Raw genomic sequence first — 15377 nt, 5'->3', positions numbered from 1 at the left:
TTTGTAATTTAAAAAAACAGTAAGTTAAAAAAATTAACATAAGCTTAAAATGTCACATTACATACATATGGAGGAGCAAATGATTTGAGTTTCAGTTCTGATTCTTGCTTTACCTTCACCTAGAAATAAAAAAAAAAGACAAAAAAAAAAAAAGCTTTGTAAGTTTTCAATTATTTTTATTCCTTTTTTTTTTGCAAAAGGCACATACCTGTGGCATAAAAATCAAATCTAAAAGCTGATAACTAAGGCTAGAGTCTAGAAAATGTAGAACATAATCCTATTTCTATTCACTATACAAAACATAAAAGAAATTCTATGTCATTTAGTAGTAATAATTATGGCTATCACTTGCATGGACTCACTATATGCCAAGCACTATTTTAAGTGCTTTACATATACTAGCTCAGTTAATCTTCACAATTCCATGTGATAGGCACACATATTATATATAGTTCACAGACAATAAGATTGAGGAAAGAGAAGTTAAATAACTTGCCCGTGATTTTATAACTAGGAATTTTCCAAATTGGGATGCAAAACCAGATAATCTGGCTCCAGAGTCCAATGTTGTGTACTTTATTTTCTAAATATACAACCCACAGAGTTCATTTGTTATTCATCCATCCATCCATCCATTCATTCAACAAATACTAGGGCATACTATGGGTCAGCAGTATGGGTTCTATATGGTGGGAGATACAATGGTAAACAGGGCAAAATCCTTGCTCTCATGTAGCTTATATTCTACTTAAGAGAATGGATGTTAAATAAACGTGATTTAGGATAGTGATATGTGATTTATGAAAATAAAAAACTGATGTAATAGAGAGCAACTTAAGAGAAAGAATATCTAAAAACTAGGTGGTCAGAGAAGGCCCTTTTGAAAAGATAATACTTGAGCCTGAGACCTGAATTATGAAAAGAAAAAGCAAGTTATTTGAAAATCATGGGGAAGTAATTTCCAGGCAAGTGCAAAGATCATAAATCAGAAAGGAGTTTGTTGTATTTCAGGACCAAGGATTTTTGTGTTTGAAATGGAGAACCAAGAAGAAAAATAGCAGCAGATTTTATCTGCTATTCCTTAGGCCCTCCGTATCTCTGGCCTAACCACTGCAAAAGTCTCCTAAAGTCTCCTAGTTACAATCCCTGCCTCTAGTCTCTGAAGGCTCCAATCATGTCATCTTTTGCTCAAAAACTCCAATGCTTCAGAAACAAACAAAACTCATTAATCTGACATTCAAGACCTCAACAAATCACTTTACAACTTGTTCTCTACTATTACGTTTTACACCATGTTCCAATAAAAAAGGAAACATTTACTTTCTTAGTTGCCTGTTTTTCCACTTCTGTGCTCGTTCTATTTTCTCTGCTCAGAAAGCTTTTCCTACCCAACATTTTTGCAAGATCAGATATTTATCTTTCTTTTTTTTTTTAGAGACTTCATTTATTTATTTGAGAAAGAGTGAGAGAGCAAGAGAGAGCGCGCGAATGAGAAGCAGAGGGAGAAGCAGGCTCTCTGCTGAGCAGGGAGCCCTGAGCAGGGAGCCGGATGCGGGGCTCTATCCCGGGACTCTGGGATCATGACCTGAGCCGAAGGCGGATGCTTAACTGACTGAGCCACCCAGGCGCCCCCAAATATTTATCTTTCAAGATCCAAACTGAAAGTTCTCTATCTCCCCTCTTCTCCTGCTGGAAGAAGTCCCTTTTTCTTCTGAATATACAAAATACGCTATTTTAATTATTTATGTATTCTCTCTTCACCACTACAGTGAATACTCTTTAAGGGCAGGATCCATATCCAGTTCTTTTTTCTCATTTTGCTTATAGAAAAACATCAATAAATATTAGGACTTCAGAAGTTGATCTGAATTATCTTTATTAAGTTCTCTTCCAACATAGGATTCTGTGATTGATATTTTGTATTTTAGGTATTATGAAAAAGAACAAAAAGTTAGGAGAATTGTTCTTTTTCTTCCTTGTTTGAGAAAAACTTAAAGATGAGTAAATTGATATTTTACCATCCTGAATAGAATTCAAATGACAAAAACTTCATATTTAGCTGCTGATCCTGAGAATTCCACATAGCAAATTCCTTTACTTTGGGAATGCTTTTTTTCCCCATTATCATTCATTATTTAATTTGTCCAATAAACATTTAAATGCCTCTAAGTGCTAAACACCTTGTTAGGCACTGTATAAATACAATTGTGAATAAAATAAAGTCCCAGCTCACAGGGAGTTATATGAAAATTTCTTTGATAATCAAATATAGTCTAATGGCAGAGTCAGATGTTAAATAAACAATCACATAAATACATACTAATGACATAATATGTTAATTAGAGTGAAATAGAAATATACTGTATTTTTGTTTAATATAGAAAATCTTCATTAAAGAAATAAACCTTATGTAGTTAAAAGAAACCAGAAACTTTGAGATCTGATAGCTTGCTGGATTAAGAATTTCAGCTAGGAAAATTCTACTTAGAAAATCCTGCCGTTAAATCACAGAAACTATAAACAGGAGTGTTCAACAGATAATAGCTGAAACAAACAAACAAAAAATTGTTGGAGTCCTATCATTTCACATCAAATGAGGCTAGCTGTGGCCCAAACAATGAGGACCCATTTTTGTCCAGAACAGAAGTACTTATTTAAATGTTTTAGGGGGCGCCTGGGTGGCTCAGTCAGTTGAGCGGCTGACTCATGATGTGGATTCAGGGTTGTGAGATTGAGCCTATGTCAGGCTCGCACTGAATGTGAAGACTGCTTAAGATTCTCTCTCTCCCTTTGCCCCACGCCCCACACCCACCCCCCCAGCTCATGCAAACACATGCGCGTCCTTTCTCTCTCAAAAAAAAGTTTTTAAACACTCATTTAAATTTAAAAATATATATTACCTACATAATCACATTTTAACTTTGTCTTTTCTTCCCAAGGAAGTGCACACCCCAAAATATCCCCATCATTTTAGTGCCCAATAATATGCCAATAAGACCCATTTCTTTCTTGATGATCTAGGTATTTAGTGATATTTCCATTTTGTTATGATTGATAATACTTATCCCATTTATAGAAGCTCTGCTGACAAGAAGCTGAGTTGATAAGCATTTAAAAAACATAATTTGTTAAGTTATGCTTTTTTTTAATCAAAAGAAAAAAATTAAGAAAACTTACCACAGCTAGATTATTTCCAATGCATTTCAGAAATAAAAATTTTTCTGCAACAGCATCTTCACCAAGGAACTCACCAAGTCGCTCTCTCAGCGCTTGTAAAGTAAGGTGAGGAGATACTCTGAAATATCATGACATTGCCTTATAATGTAAAATGAAATAGGTTTCAGCTATACTACAAATTCTGTAACATTAGTCAGCTATCTCAAACATAAATACTAATTTAATGTATCATATATAGATCAATATATTGTGTTTTTACATTGTGTGGCACTTTGTAAAACTTCAGGAAATTTTTAAAAAATAAAATGATTATGCAAATAAATACTGTTTATAAAAGTCCTTTCTGTACTGAAAAGGAAAATGCTTGTCTACTTTTCTCATCATCAACACAGAAGGATGCTCTGAACTGCATTATTAAAAAAAAAACACTTTGCTATGGAATTTATAAACTTTTATACATATATTAAAGAATGATTTAGCCACAGATATTTATTTTGGAAGTTTGACAGGATTAGCTAGTGCTTAAAAACTTCTTTGATAATCAAGTATTGTCAGACTCCACATCTTTGCTCATTAGGAATACTTCACTCTTCAACATCTAAAATTTAAAGCCATCATTTATGCTACTGTTTTGAGTTTTTGTTTTTCTAGGATCTTATGGGAAACATTATGTAATTAATTCATTCAACCAAAAAATATTTATTGAGCCCCCACTGTGTCAGGCATTGTTCTAAGGATGGGAATATGGCAATCAACAAAAGAGACAAAAATCTCTGCTCTTATAGACTTTATAAATCTAATGGTGGGAAAGAAAAATAGACAAACTGAGAAAACATATAATTCATAAGACACTGCTAAGTATTATAAAGAAAAATAAAGCAGGGAAGGGAGGGTAGCTACAATTTTAAATATAGTGATCAGAGAAGATCTAAACAAAAAAGTAATATTGAAGTAAAGAGCTAAAGAAGAGACAGGATATCTAATGGCAGAAAGAGCATTCTAGACTAAGAGAACAGCAAGTACAAGGGTCCTGAGGTAGGTCCATGTCTGATGTGTTCCAGAACAAAAACAAGGCTAGTATGCTTGAAGTGATGGGGAAGATAAGGAATAATGTCATGTGTGCTTCATATATGTATATACATTTACATATTACATACATGTAAGTGTATGTACACATATAATCTGTTTCTATTTTGAAACAGTTCAGTGAAAAAAGTCATTGTGGATATACTGATTTAATCACTATCCACAGCTCTTCAACAGGTTTCTAAATACAGATAATTTCTCTTTTAATTCTCTTTGTGTGTAATGATAGTAATACACCAGTTATACCCTTTTCTCTGGGTGTCAGTGACACCTGGCTAAGTGACATCTGTTTCTACAGTACTTATTAACTGTTACATAGCATTATTTATTGATAGTATTAAGTTAGAAACTGGATCCATCACATGGACCAGAGTTTTTCACTTACAACTTAAATTTCCAAAAAACATTTTTCTCTGCAGAAAAAAAAATTGCTTTTCAGGCACATTATAACATGACCACAAAATACTTGCCTTATAAATCCAGCTGAAATGAATTTGTTAACAACTTCTATTGAAATGATATTTAGCTTATAGTTCCACGATCCTTCAGGGACATAGAAAACATGAAGTTCCACCAACTGAATAAATTGAGAAGAATGTCAGTTAAAATATTTTTAAAGTGAAAAAAATAACTGATGTCCTCTAGAATTTTAAGCTTAGTAAACATAATTGAAATAAACATGGAATACATGTATCCTTCTGAACAAACACAGAAAACAAAATGAAGAGCCAAAATTTTGGTTAGTTGGCTACTTGGCACTTGGAGCACATCTTCTCCTTAAAAACAATGTCATAGATGTGGTCCTAGGGTACCCTAACATCTCTGAATACAGTGTTCTTTCTGTGGCTTGAAGTAAGAGTACGAGACCACCAAGATCAGTTTTCCGGTTACTAACCTTTTCCTTTCCCCTGATCCCTACCTACTCAGTTCCGTTGGGGTGATCTTGTGGAATCCTTACACTTTACATATTGTCTCCCTAACACAGTTGTGATAATTGCTAGTTCTTAGCAACTGCAAAGTGTGAATACTGTGGTTTGGGAAATATTTTTGTTTCCCAGGATTCTAGGAAGAACCTATTCCTGATGGTGATAGGGAAGGAAATGGTTGTTCTTACACAGGTCATGTCTGTCAGCTTAGCTTGCCTGTCCTTATAAATACCACTTTCTTTTCTATTAGTGTTTTGTTAAACCTCAATTAGAATCCTTCTATTCAGAAGAATATTTAGAAACAGAACAGAACAATTATAGCAAATATTCCTATCCTTGAGTCTAATGACGTTATTCATTGCATATTAAAATTTAAATGATTATGCTCTACAATATTAAATATCTGAGAAAAACTTTAAAAAGTTGAATATGACCTATCATTAAAAATAGAAATTTTTACAGGAGATAAAATTCATTTTTGAACTGAATGTTTTGCTCAAGTTGTTTTTATAGACCAAGTAAATTATTTCTATGTATTTGATACGTGTATAGATCTGATGTGAAGTTTGCCATATGTTATACTTTGAACACCAGAGCATTTAAAAGGTAATTCCCTAGCTATATTATACTATGCTTAGCTAACACTACACTATACTATTAATACTAGAATATTTAATAGTTACACAATTATATATTTTTAAAACCATCAGAAGACTTAAGTAAATATGACCTTATCCTTTATATAGATGCATTAATAACTTACAGGAAAAAAATATTTATTGAACTAAACATTTTACTCTGTTCTCATAAACCAAGTAAATTTTGTCAATATTTTTTATAATAATTCATGAACTATAAAAGTGTTTGTACAGATTTAATTCCATAATTAAATGAGTAGGCAATACAGAGAAAATATAGTTAATAAAACATCTGTGTAAAATAATTTATAGTGAATTTGTATTTATTCATTCCCTCAGCAAATATTTACTGAATGTCTACCATGTGCCAGCACTGGTCTAGGCAACAGGAATATGCAGTCAATAAGACAAAGATCCTTGCTTGCATATAGTTTTACATTCTAATGAGGTATCAGGATAGGAAGAAGGGTGAGGCACTCACCTCAGCTACAAAATTTAAGGCTGTACGAAAACCTCAGTAATCAAGATAAATAACATTAAAAAAAAAAACACTACTCAATGCAAAAAATTTCTTGATAAACAAAATATCAAAAATTTAAATAAAGACAGAATTTAGTACTACTAAATTGAGGAAAAAGGAAAAATACGAACTTCAATACATGTTTCTTAAAAAAAAAAATACATTTCTTAATGGTCAACTTTTTCCAGAATAACCAAGTAGTTGAAAAAAATACTGAAAATTTCAAAAGTATATATTAAAATTCACATTATTTTAAGGTCAAATATTCTATTTATATCAAAACATGAATTTATTATAATTTTACCTTTCTGGCTCTCATGGAGGCAAGCTCATCAGTAATATTTTCATCAAAACTATTAACCATTTAAAAATATACTAAAAGGTATATTTAGGGGCACATATTTTGCCTTTTGCCTCAGGTTCCAAAATGGCTAGGCATAGCACTATCAGATTCTATTTCTATTTAAAATGTTGCTTTTATGGATCTTTTGCATCAGTTTTCCATTAAAAAAAAATCTTGTATTGATTATTTATCTTAATTATGGAGGTTTTTTGTGTGTGTGCCCCTTAAATATTGCACCCAAGGCAAGTGACTCATTTGCCTCAAACTAGTACCAGGCCTGTGAGGGATACAGACAACAACCACTAAATATAAAACACTTCTAAGTTATATAGTACATGAGAAAGGGCTAAGTACTGGGGAAAAGGATAAGAAGAGCAGGGTAAAGAAAATTGGAAAGATAAAAGGGGAAGTAGGTTTCAGTTTTAAATAGTCTGGGGTAGGTCTTATAGAAAAGGTGAGATTGAAGTAAAGATTGCAGGGGAAGAAACAATTAGCCAAGTGATGATGCAGAGGGAAAGAGTTCCAAGAAGAGCTAAAGCAAAGGTCTTTTTTTTTTTTTTAAGATTTTATTTATTTGATAGAGAGTGGAGTCGGGGGCAGAAGGAGAAGCAGACTCCCCGCAGAGCAGGGAGCCAGATCCCAGGGTCCTGGACTGAAGGCAGACACTTAACTGCTTAACCAACTGAGCCATCCAGGCACCCCTAAAATAAAGTCTTAAGGTGAGAGTGTGCTAGTATGACTGAAGCAGGGAACAGTAAGAGATAAAGTAAGAAAAATGAGGAAGACAAGGAACAAAATAAATTGGGTTTTCCAGGCCATTGTAAGATCTTTCATTTCAGAAAATGGGAAGCCAATACAGGGTTTTAATAGGACAACATCTGACATTCATTTTATAGTTTTATTTTAATAAGACAAATTCTAAACATAAATACAAATAAAAGGAATAATACTATGAATACCCAAATACCTACTATGTAGATTCAAAAGTTAACATCATGCCACATTTACTTTCTCTCACCCTCTCTCTTTTTTAAAGGCAGACTGCCATGTGCAGTGCTTTATTTGGATGTGTCTTGAGTCTTAGAAGTTTGACTACCCTACCTTCTCCTACAAATGGACCTTGAGAACTTGTTTGGAGGTTCTAGCAGGGGAGCACAGCTGCTCGTATACCCTTGACTGAAGAATGGTGCTCCTTTATGGGGGAAGGTCCTCCTCTTCAACCCAGCATGCAGCTTTGGGAGGGATGCACATGGAGCTGTGAGGGAGGAAGAGAACACACACCTAGCCAGCCAGATCAGCCAAATCAATCTTGGCGATCAATGGGCTGACAAATGTTGCAGATTGTCCTCACATCCTCTATCCCTTTCTTGATAAACCATTCAAAGTAAATTAGACATTGTGAAAATATACTCCTAAATACTTTGGCAGCCATCTTCTAATTAATTAATAATCCCTTAATGTAAAATAATATCCATTCCATATTCAGATTTCCTCAATGTTTTTTCAATCTACAATCCAATCAAGGATAACACTTTGCATTTGGTTTGTCACATCCTTAAAAATCTTAATCCGCAAATTCTTCCAGACCTGTTTTATTTTTCCCCTTCTTCATGGCATTAACTTTTTGAAGAGACTGGGCCAGTTGTTTTAAAGAATGTTTTACATTCTGAATTTACCTTATTAACTCAAGATGTCATTTAACTTAATTCTCCAAACCCTTTTTTAAAAAACATAGGATAGTACAGTTTCTTTTTTAAGATTTTTTAAATCATGAAGTGTATTCTTCAATCCCCATCCCCTATTTCCTCATTCCCCCAATCCCCCTCACCTCTGATAAGCATCAGTTTGTTTTCTACAGTTAAGAGTCTTTCTTGGTTTGTCTCTCTCCCCTTTTCTTTGCTCATTTGTTTCTTAAATTCCACATATGAGTAGGATCACATACTATTTGTCTTTCTCTTATTTCACTAAGCATTATACTCTCTAGCTCTATCCACGTTGTTGCAAATGGCAAGATTTCATTCTTTTTTATGGTTGAATAATATTCCATTGTATATAAAGACTTCTTCTTTATCCAGTCACCTACAAATGGGACACTTCAGCTGCTTACATAGTTTGGCTTCTATAAGTAATGCTGTAATAAGCATAGGGGTGCATGTACTCTTTTGAATTAATGTTTTTATATTCTTTGGGTAAATAGTAGTGTGATTACTGGATTGAAGGGTAATTCTATTTTTAATTTTTTGAGGAATCTCCATATTGTTTCCATGGTGGCTGCACCAGTTTGCAGTACCACCAACAGTGCAAGAAGATTCCTTTTTCTCCATATCCTTTCCAACACTGGTTTCTTGTATTTTTTATTTACTTTAGCCATACTGACAGGTATGAGGTGATATCTCATTGTAGTTTTGATTTGCATTTTCTTGATGATGAGTGATGTTGAGCATCTTTTCATGTGTCTGTTGGCCATCTGGATGTCTTTGGAGAAATGTCTGTTCATGTCTTCTGCCCATTTTTTATTATGTTTTTTGGGTATTGAGTTGTATTAGTTTGTTACATACTTTGGAACACTAACCCCTTCCTGGATGTTATCTGCAATATCTTCTCCCATTCCATAGGTTGCCTTTTAGTTTTGTTGATTGTTTCCTTCACAGTGCAGAAGCCTTCTATTTTGATGTAGTCCCAATAGTTTATTTTTGCTTTTATTTCCCTTGCCTCAGGAGACATATCTAGAAAAATGTTGCTATGACCGAGGTCAGAGAAATTACTCTTCCAGGATTTTTATGGTTTCAGGTTTTGCATTTAGGTCTTTAATCCATTTTGAGTTTATTTCTGTGTATGGTGAAAGAAAGTGGTCTAGTTTCATTCTTTTGCATGTGGCTGCCCAGTTTTCCCAACACCATTTGTTGAAGAAACTGTCCTTTTCCCATTGTATATTCATTCCTTCTTTGTCGAAGATTAATTGACCATATAATTATGGGTTTATTTCTGGGTTTTCTGTACTATTTATCTATGTGTGTATTTTTATGTCAGTACCATACTGTTTTAATTGCTACTGCTTTGTAATATGACTTGAAATCTGGAATTGTGATTCCTCTAGTTTTGTTTTTCAAGATTGCTTTGGCTATTCGAGGTCTTTTGTGGTTCCATACAAATTTTAGGATTGTTTGTTCCAGTTCTGTGAAAAATGCTATTGGTATTTTGATGGGGATTGCATTAAATCTGTAGATTGCTTTGGGTATTATAAACATTTTAACAATATTTGCTCTTCTAACCCATGAGTATGGAATGGCTTTGCACGGTCTTGAATTTCTTTCATCAGTGTTTTATGGTTTTCAGAGTAGAGGTCTTTCACCTCTTTGGTTAAGTTTATTTCTAGATATTTTATTGTTTTTGGTGCGATGGTAGATGGGATTATTTTCTTAACTGCACTTTCTGCTGCTTCATTATTAGTGTATAAGAATGCAACAGATTTCTATACATTGATTTTGTATCCTGTGACTTTACTGAATTCATTTATGAGTTTTAGTTTCTTGGTGGAGTCTTTAGGGTTTTCTATATATAGTATGTCATTCACAAATAGTGAAAATTTTACTTCTTCCTTCCTTCTACCAATTTGGATGCCTTTTATTTATGTTGTCTAATTGCTATGGCTAGGACTTCTGGTACTATGATGAATAAAAGTGGTAAGAGTAGACATCCTTATCTTATTCCTGACCCTGGGAGAAAAGCTGTCACGTTTTCAGCATTGAGTATGATGTTGGTTGTGAGTTATTCATATAAGGCCTTTATTATGTTGAGGTACGTTCCCTCTAGATTTACCTTGCAGAGTTTTTAATCATGAATGGATGTTGTACTTTGTCAAATGCTTTTTCTGCGTCTATTGAAATGATATGGTTTTTATCCTTTCTCTTATTGATATTACATACATGTTTATGGTTTTATGAATATTGAATTACCCGTGCATACCAGGAATAAATCCCACTTGATTGTGGTGTATGATTTTTTTTAATGTGTTGTTGGATTTGGTTTGCTAATATTTTGTTGAGAATTTTTGTATCTATATTCACGAGAGATACTGGTCTGTAGTTCTTTTTTTTTTTACGGTGTCTTTATCTAGTTTTGGTATCAGGTTGATACTGGCTTCATAAATTGGATTTAGAAGTTTTCTTTCCTCTTGTATTTTTTGGAGTAGTTTAAAAAGAATAGGTATTAACTCTTTAAATGTTTGGTAGAATTTCCTTGTGAAGCCATCTAGTCCCGGACTTTTGTTTTCTGGGAGTTTTTTGATTACTGATTCAATTTCATTGCTGGTAATTGGTCTGGTCAAATTTTCTATTTCTTTCTGCTTTAGCTTTGGTAGGTCATATGTTTCTAGGAATTTACTCATATCTTTTAAGTTGTCCAATTTGTTGGCATATAGGTTTTCATAATATTCTGTTACAATTGTTTGTATTTCTCTGGTGTTATTTCTTCTTCTGCATTAGTGATGTTATTTGGGTCCTTTCTTTTTTTTTAACGAATCTTGCTAGAGGTTTATCAATTTTGTTGATCTTTTCAAAGAAATAGCTCCTGGTTTCATTGATCTGTTCTATTGGTTTTTTTTTTTAAGTTATCATTTATATCTATTCTAATCTTTATTATTTCCTTCCTTTTCCTGGGTTTGGGTTTTGTTTTTCTTTTTCTAGCTCTTTAGGTGTAAAGTTAGGTTCTCTGAGACTTTTCTTGCTTCTTGAGGTAGGCCTGTATTGCTATAAGCTATAAATTTCCCTCTTAGGACCACTTCTGCTGCAGCCCAAAGATTTTGGACCATTGTGTTTTCATTTTGTTTCCATGTAATTTTTGATTTCTTTTCTTCTGAAATCCCTATAATGCAAATGTTATTATGCCTGATGGGGTCACTGAGTTCCCTAAGACTATTCTCAATTTGCATAATTTTCTTTCCTCTCCTTTGCTCAGCTTGGTTACTTTCCATTACTTGTCTTCCAGGTCATTAATTTGTTCCTCTGCTTTATCTAGCCTGGCATTTATTCCATTAAATGTATTTTTAATTTCACTTACTGTGTTCATCTCTGATTTTTTTAAAATCTCTTTCTTAAGGGTCTCACTGATGTCCTCCACTCTTTTCTCAAGTCCAGGAATATGTTTATGATCATTACTTTAAATTCTCTATCAGGCATATTACTTATATGTTTCACTGTGGTCTTTTGCAGTGGTTTGGTCCTGTTCTTTCATTTGGGAGAGATTTCTCTGTCTCCTCATTTTGTTTGACTTTCTATGTCTGTTTCTCTGTGTTAGGAAAGTCAGCTATTTCTCTTGCTCTTAACAATAACAGTCTTATGAAGAAGAGGCCCTACAGTGCCCTGCAGTGCAATGTCCCATTCCCTAGGGCCTGGAGCTTCAGGGAGTGCCTCCTACGTGTGTTGCATGTGCTCTGCTGTTGAGTCTTGGCCTCTTTTTCCTTTAGTCGTCTGCAGAGGCTCTCTTTGCCTATTATGAGTATCATTTTGTCCCCAGCAGGAATGGGGTGCATTTTAACAAGGTGTGTGGTCATCTGCTTATGAAATAAGACCTGCTCCTGCTACTATCAGAAATGCATGAGTCAGCAGATTTGGTGCTGGCAGGGTTTGCACTGGGGGAAGAACCTGCAGCACCAGGTCTGAGGCAAGCGGGACTGGGAAGGGCTGATCTGCCAAAGCACGAGGGGGCAGGGCTTGGTGCAAGCAAGTTAGGTAACAACTGGCTCCTACAAGTGGCCACTGTTTATTCTGGAGGGTGGGGGAGGGAAATGGCACCTACCAGCTCCTTTGTTCCTGGAGGGGTCTCCTGGTGATCCCTGTGTCTCTGGGCTATGCTCTGAGATGAGCAAATCACTTTCCTTCCCCCAGCGTTTTTCTAAATGCTGGTTCTACCTTGTATCTGCATGGGCGGTTTTGTGAGCTCTTTATGGGCAGGGCCTCCACTTTCTACTGCCCTCTGTCCTCTCCCAGAGCAGAGCCTGCTGGCTTTTAAAATTCCAGGCTTTAAGTCGCACTGGTTGTTAGAACTCAAGAAATTCAGCCCCTCTCATTTACAAAGGCAAATATTACAGGGATTCGTCCTCCCTGTTCGTGGGCTCCCTGGTGTGAAAATCTATTTTCCACCCCTCTCCATACCACTGGTTCTCTGCCCAATGAAGATGGCCATGGTCCATTTTGCTCTCAGACCATGTCTTTGCCCTTCCTAACTCCTTTGGTGTGGCTTCTTCCCTGCCTTTAGTTGAAGAGTCTGTTCTGCTAGTCTTTTTCATGTCATTTTCTGGGTTATTTACACTGATATGAATGTTATCTAGTTGTATCCATGGAACGAGGTGAGCTTAGGGTCCTCCTATTCTGCCATCTTCCCAGCCAACCTCATTTCATAAGCATTTTTGAAATGAAGTTCTCTATCTCTCTGTACAGCCTTCAACTGATGCAAATTAGTCACCTAGGGGCATAAAACTTTATAAATGGTGCCCTGTATTCATATTGCCTCACATTAGGACACATATAATGTTATACTTGCAAATTTTGCTATGTTTAGTAACTATTAAAGGGATAATAGATTAGGTTGTAAGGGATAAGAAAATGGAAACTGTTATGAAGCTATCAGAATAATTAAAATGTGAGATGATGGGGGTGGCTCACTCCAAGGTACTAGCAGTAGAGATGATGGGAAGTGATCAGATTTTTTATATAATTTGAAGCTGAAGTCAGTACACTGGAAGTGAAGTTTAAGAAAGAAGTAAAACTCCAGGGTATTTGGCCTTAGATAGTCAAAGGATGGACTTGCCGTCACCTGAGATGCAGAAAGTCAAATAGAACATGTTTAGGGGAGGGGGGAAAGATTCATAATTCAGTTTGAGACATGCTAATTTTAAGATGTTTACTGGCCATCCAGGTGGAGATGTCAAGCAGGCAGTTGAAAATACACATCTGCAGTTTGGGAAAGAGGACTAGATTGGGGATATAAATTTGGGATCCTTAGCATAAAGTTGGTATTTAAAGCTATTATACTGAATGAGATCATCAAAGAATAAATGCATTTACAGAAGAGAACAAAGAGCTGGCTCCTGAAATTCTCCAATATTAAGAGATCAAAAAGAAGAAAAACCAGGAAAGAAGACTGAAAATGAACAACAAGTAGAAGGAAAACCAAGATATGTGTATGCTAAAAGTAAAGGAATTATTTCAAAGAAGAGTGATCAATAGTGTCAACTGTTTTGCACAGATATATCAGAATATGTGGGGTGAGAATTAACATATTTAGTGATGTAGAAGTGAATTTAACAAGAACAATTTTGGTGCAGTAGTAGAATGAAAGTGATTACAGTTGAAGAGAAAATGGAGAAGGTACTGAGGGTATGAAAAGGTACGAAATAATTGTCTAGAACAGTAGAAAAGTGAGTGAGCAGAAGATAGTCTGTTTGCCTACCAGCAAAAGGTTCTTCTTTAGATTCATGGTCATGACTTTAAAGTGAGAACAGTCTTCATGTTGGTATACTTTTTTTCCAGTCACGTTCCATTGCTGGCATGGGTATAGCATAGGTGAAGAATTCAATAAACCAGGGTTTTTGTTTTGCCAAGCAGTATTATGAAATGAGAGAGAGGCAAAGAGTCAAAAGTATAAGCAAGAGAGTAATCAAGACTGCTCTGTGGTATTTAAGCTATGGAGAGCATCACAAGGTGAATTAAAAAAAAAATAAATGATAGGATCAATGCATTGGGGGTTCCAGTACAATCAGCTAGAGATAAAAGAACTGTAATAAAATAACTATAATCAGACAATGAGATACACAGTGGAGTTAATATCTAAAACTTTATATAATCCATATTTTTTCTTTCTCAGAACTCTTCAAAAGCAATGTTAAGCAAGTCTTTCTTATATTTTAGTTTAAAAGATTTTCTTACCTCTGAGGAGGAAGGTCGGCTTGGACTGAGGGACATATTCACCAGTGTCTGAATGGGGTAATTATCAGTTGGAATTTTGTGGGGTTTTTTATCTTTCTTCATTTAAGTAGTATTTATAAAGGTTGTAACAGATTTTTGACTTAAGATAGCATTCCACTCATTTCTGGTTTCTGATTCATTCGAAAGTGAAAAGAAAAACACAGAAGGCTTTAAAATAGACCAAAAATGAAAACTTAGGCATGTATACACTCTTATTATAGTAATTTGAAAAGACATATTACTAGTAAGTAGGACTGGGGATGCAATAAAATGAACATATATCCCATACAACTAAATAGAGTGCTAACTTAAATTATGATAGACTTGTGATCAGGGCATATTTTACTATTCTAAACAATTCATTTTCTCAAGTTTGAAAATTAAAGTTAAATATATATGGTATTTTACATAAAGTAGAACTATGTTTCTGGAAGTGGAAAGACTAAATTTGTACAAATGGCTATAGAATGATGAAAACCATTTTACCACATGTATTTCTTCCTAGGCTTGGATACCTCAATAATAAATGTGAACAATTATTCCAGATGAAAATGCTAGTCTTTAAGTATTTTAAGCTATGTTTGTGTATTGTTTCCCGTATTTTTCCTCTGAGGATTTAGAACAGTTTACACGAATACACAGTAAAATTTAAATTATATAAATATATAATAAAAATTAAAAAATAAGGGAGCTGAATTACTGTAAAAAAGAATTATCAAAGTT

At 34.5% G+C, this 15377-nt stretch overlaps 1 protein-coding gene across 1 annotated transcript in view; it reads right to left on the bottom strand.

The window, feature by feature from the left end:
• Nucleotides 1-14688, bottom strand: part of SPATA1 (spermatogenesis associated 1) — a 37908-nt gene extending 23220 nt beyond the window's left edge. Inside the window, 4 exon segments of the mRNA XM_044914553.1 lie at nt 66-119; nt 3178-3295; nt 4734-4840; nt 14616-14688. Coding sequence (XP_044770488.1) covers nt 66-119; nt 3178-3295; nt 4734-4840; nt 14616-14651 — 315 coding nt within the window. The 5' untranslated portion in view covers nt 14652-14688.
• Between the last annotated feature and the right edge of the window lie 689 nt (nt 14689-15377).

The sequence above is a fragment of the Neomonachus schauinslandi genome, chromosome 4 (genome assembly GCF_002201575.2).
Source record: "Neomonachus schauinslandi chromosome 4, ASM220157v2, whole genome shotgun sequence".
In the NCBI taxonomy this organism is placed as follows: domain Eukaryota; kingdom Metazoa; phylum Chordata; class Mammalia; order Carnivora; family Phocidae; genus Neomonachus; species Neomonachus schauinslandi.
This window is presented reverse-complemented; position numbering and strand designations above follow the sequence as displayed.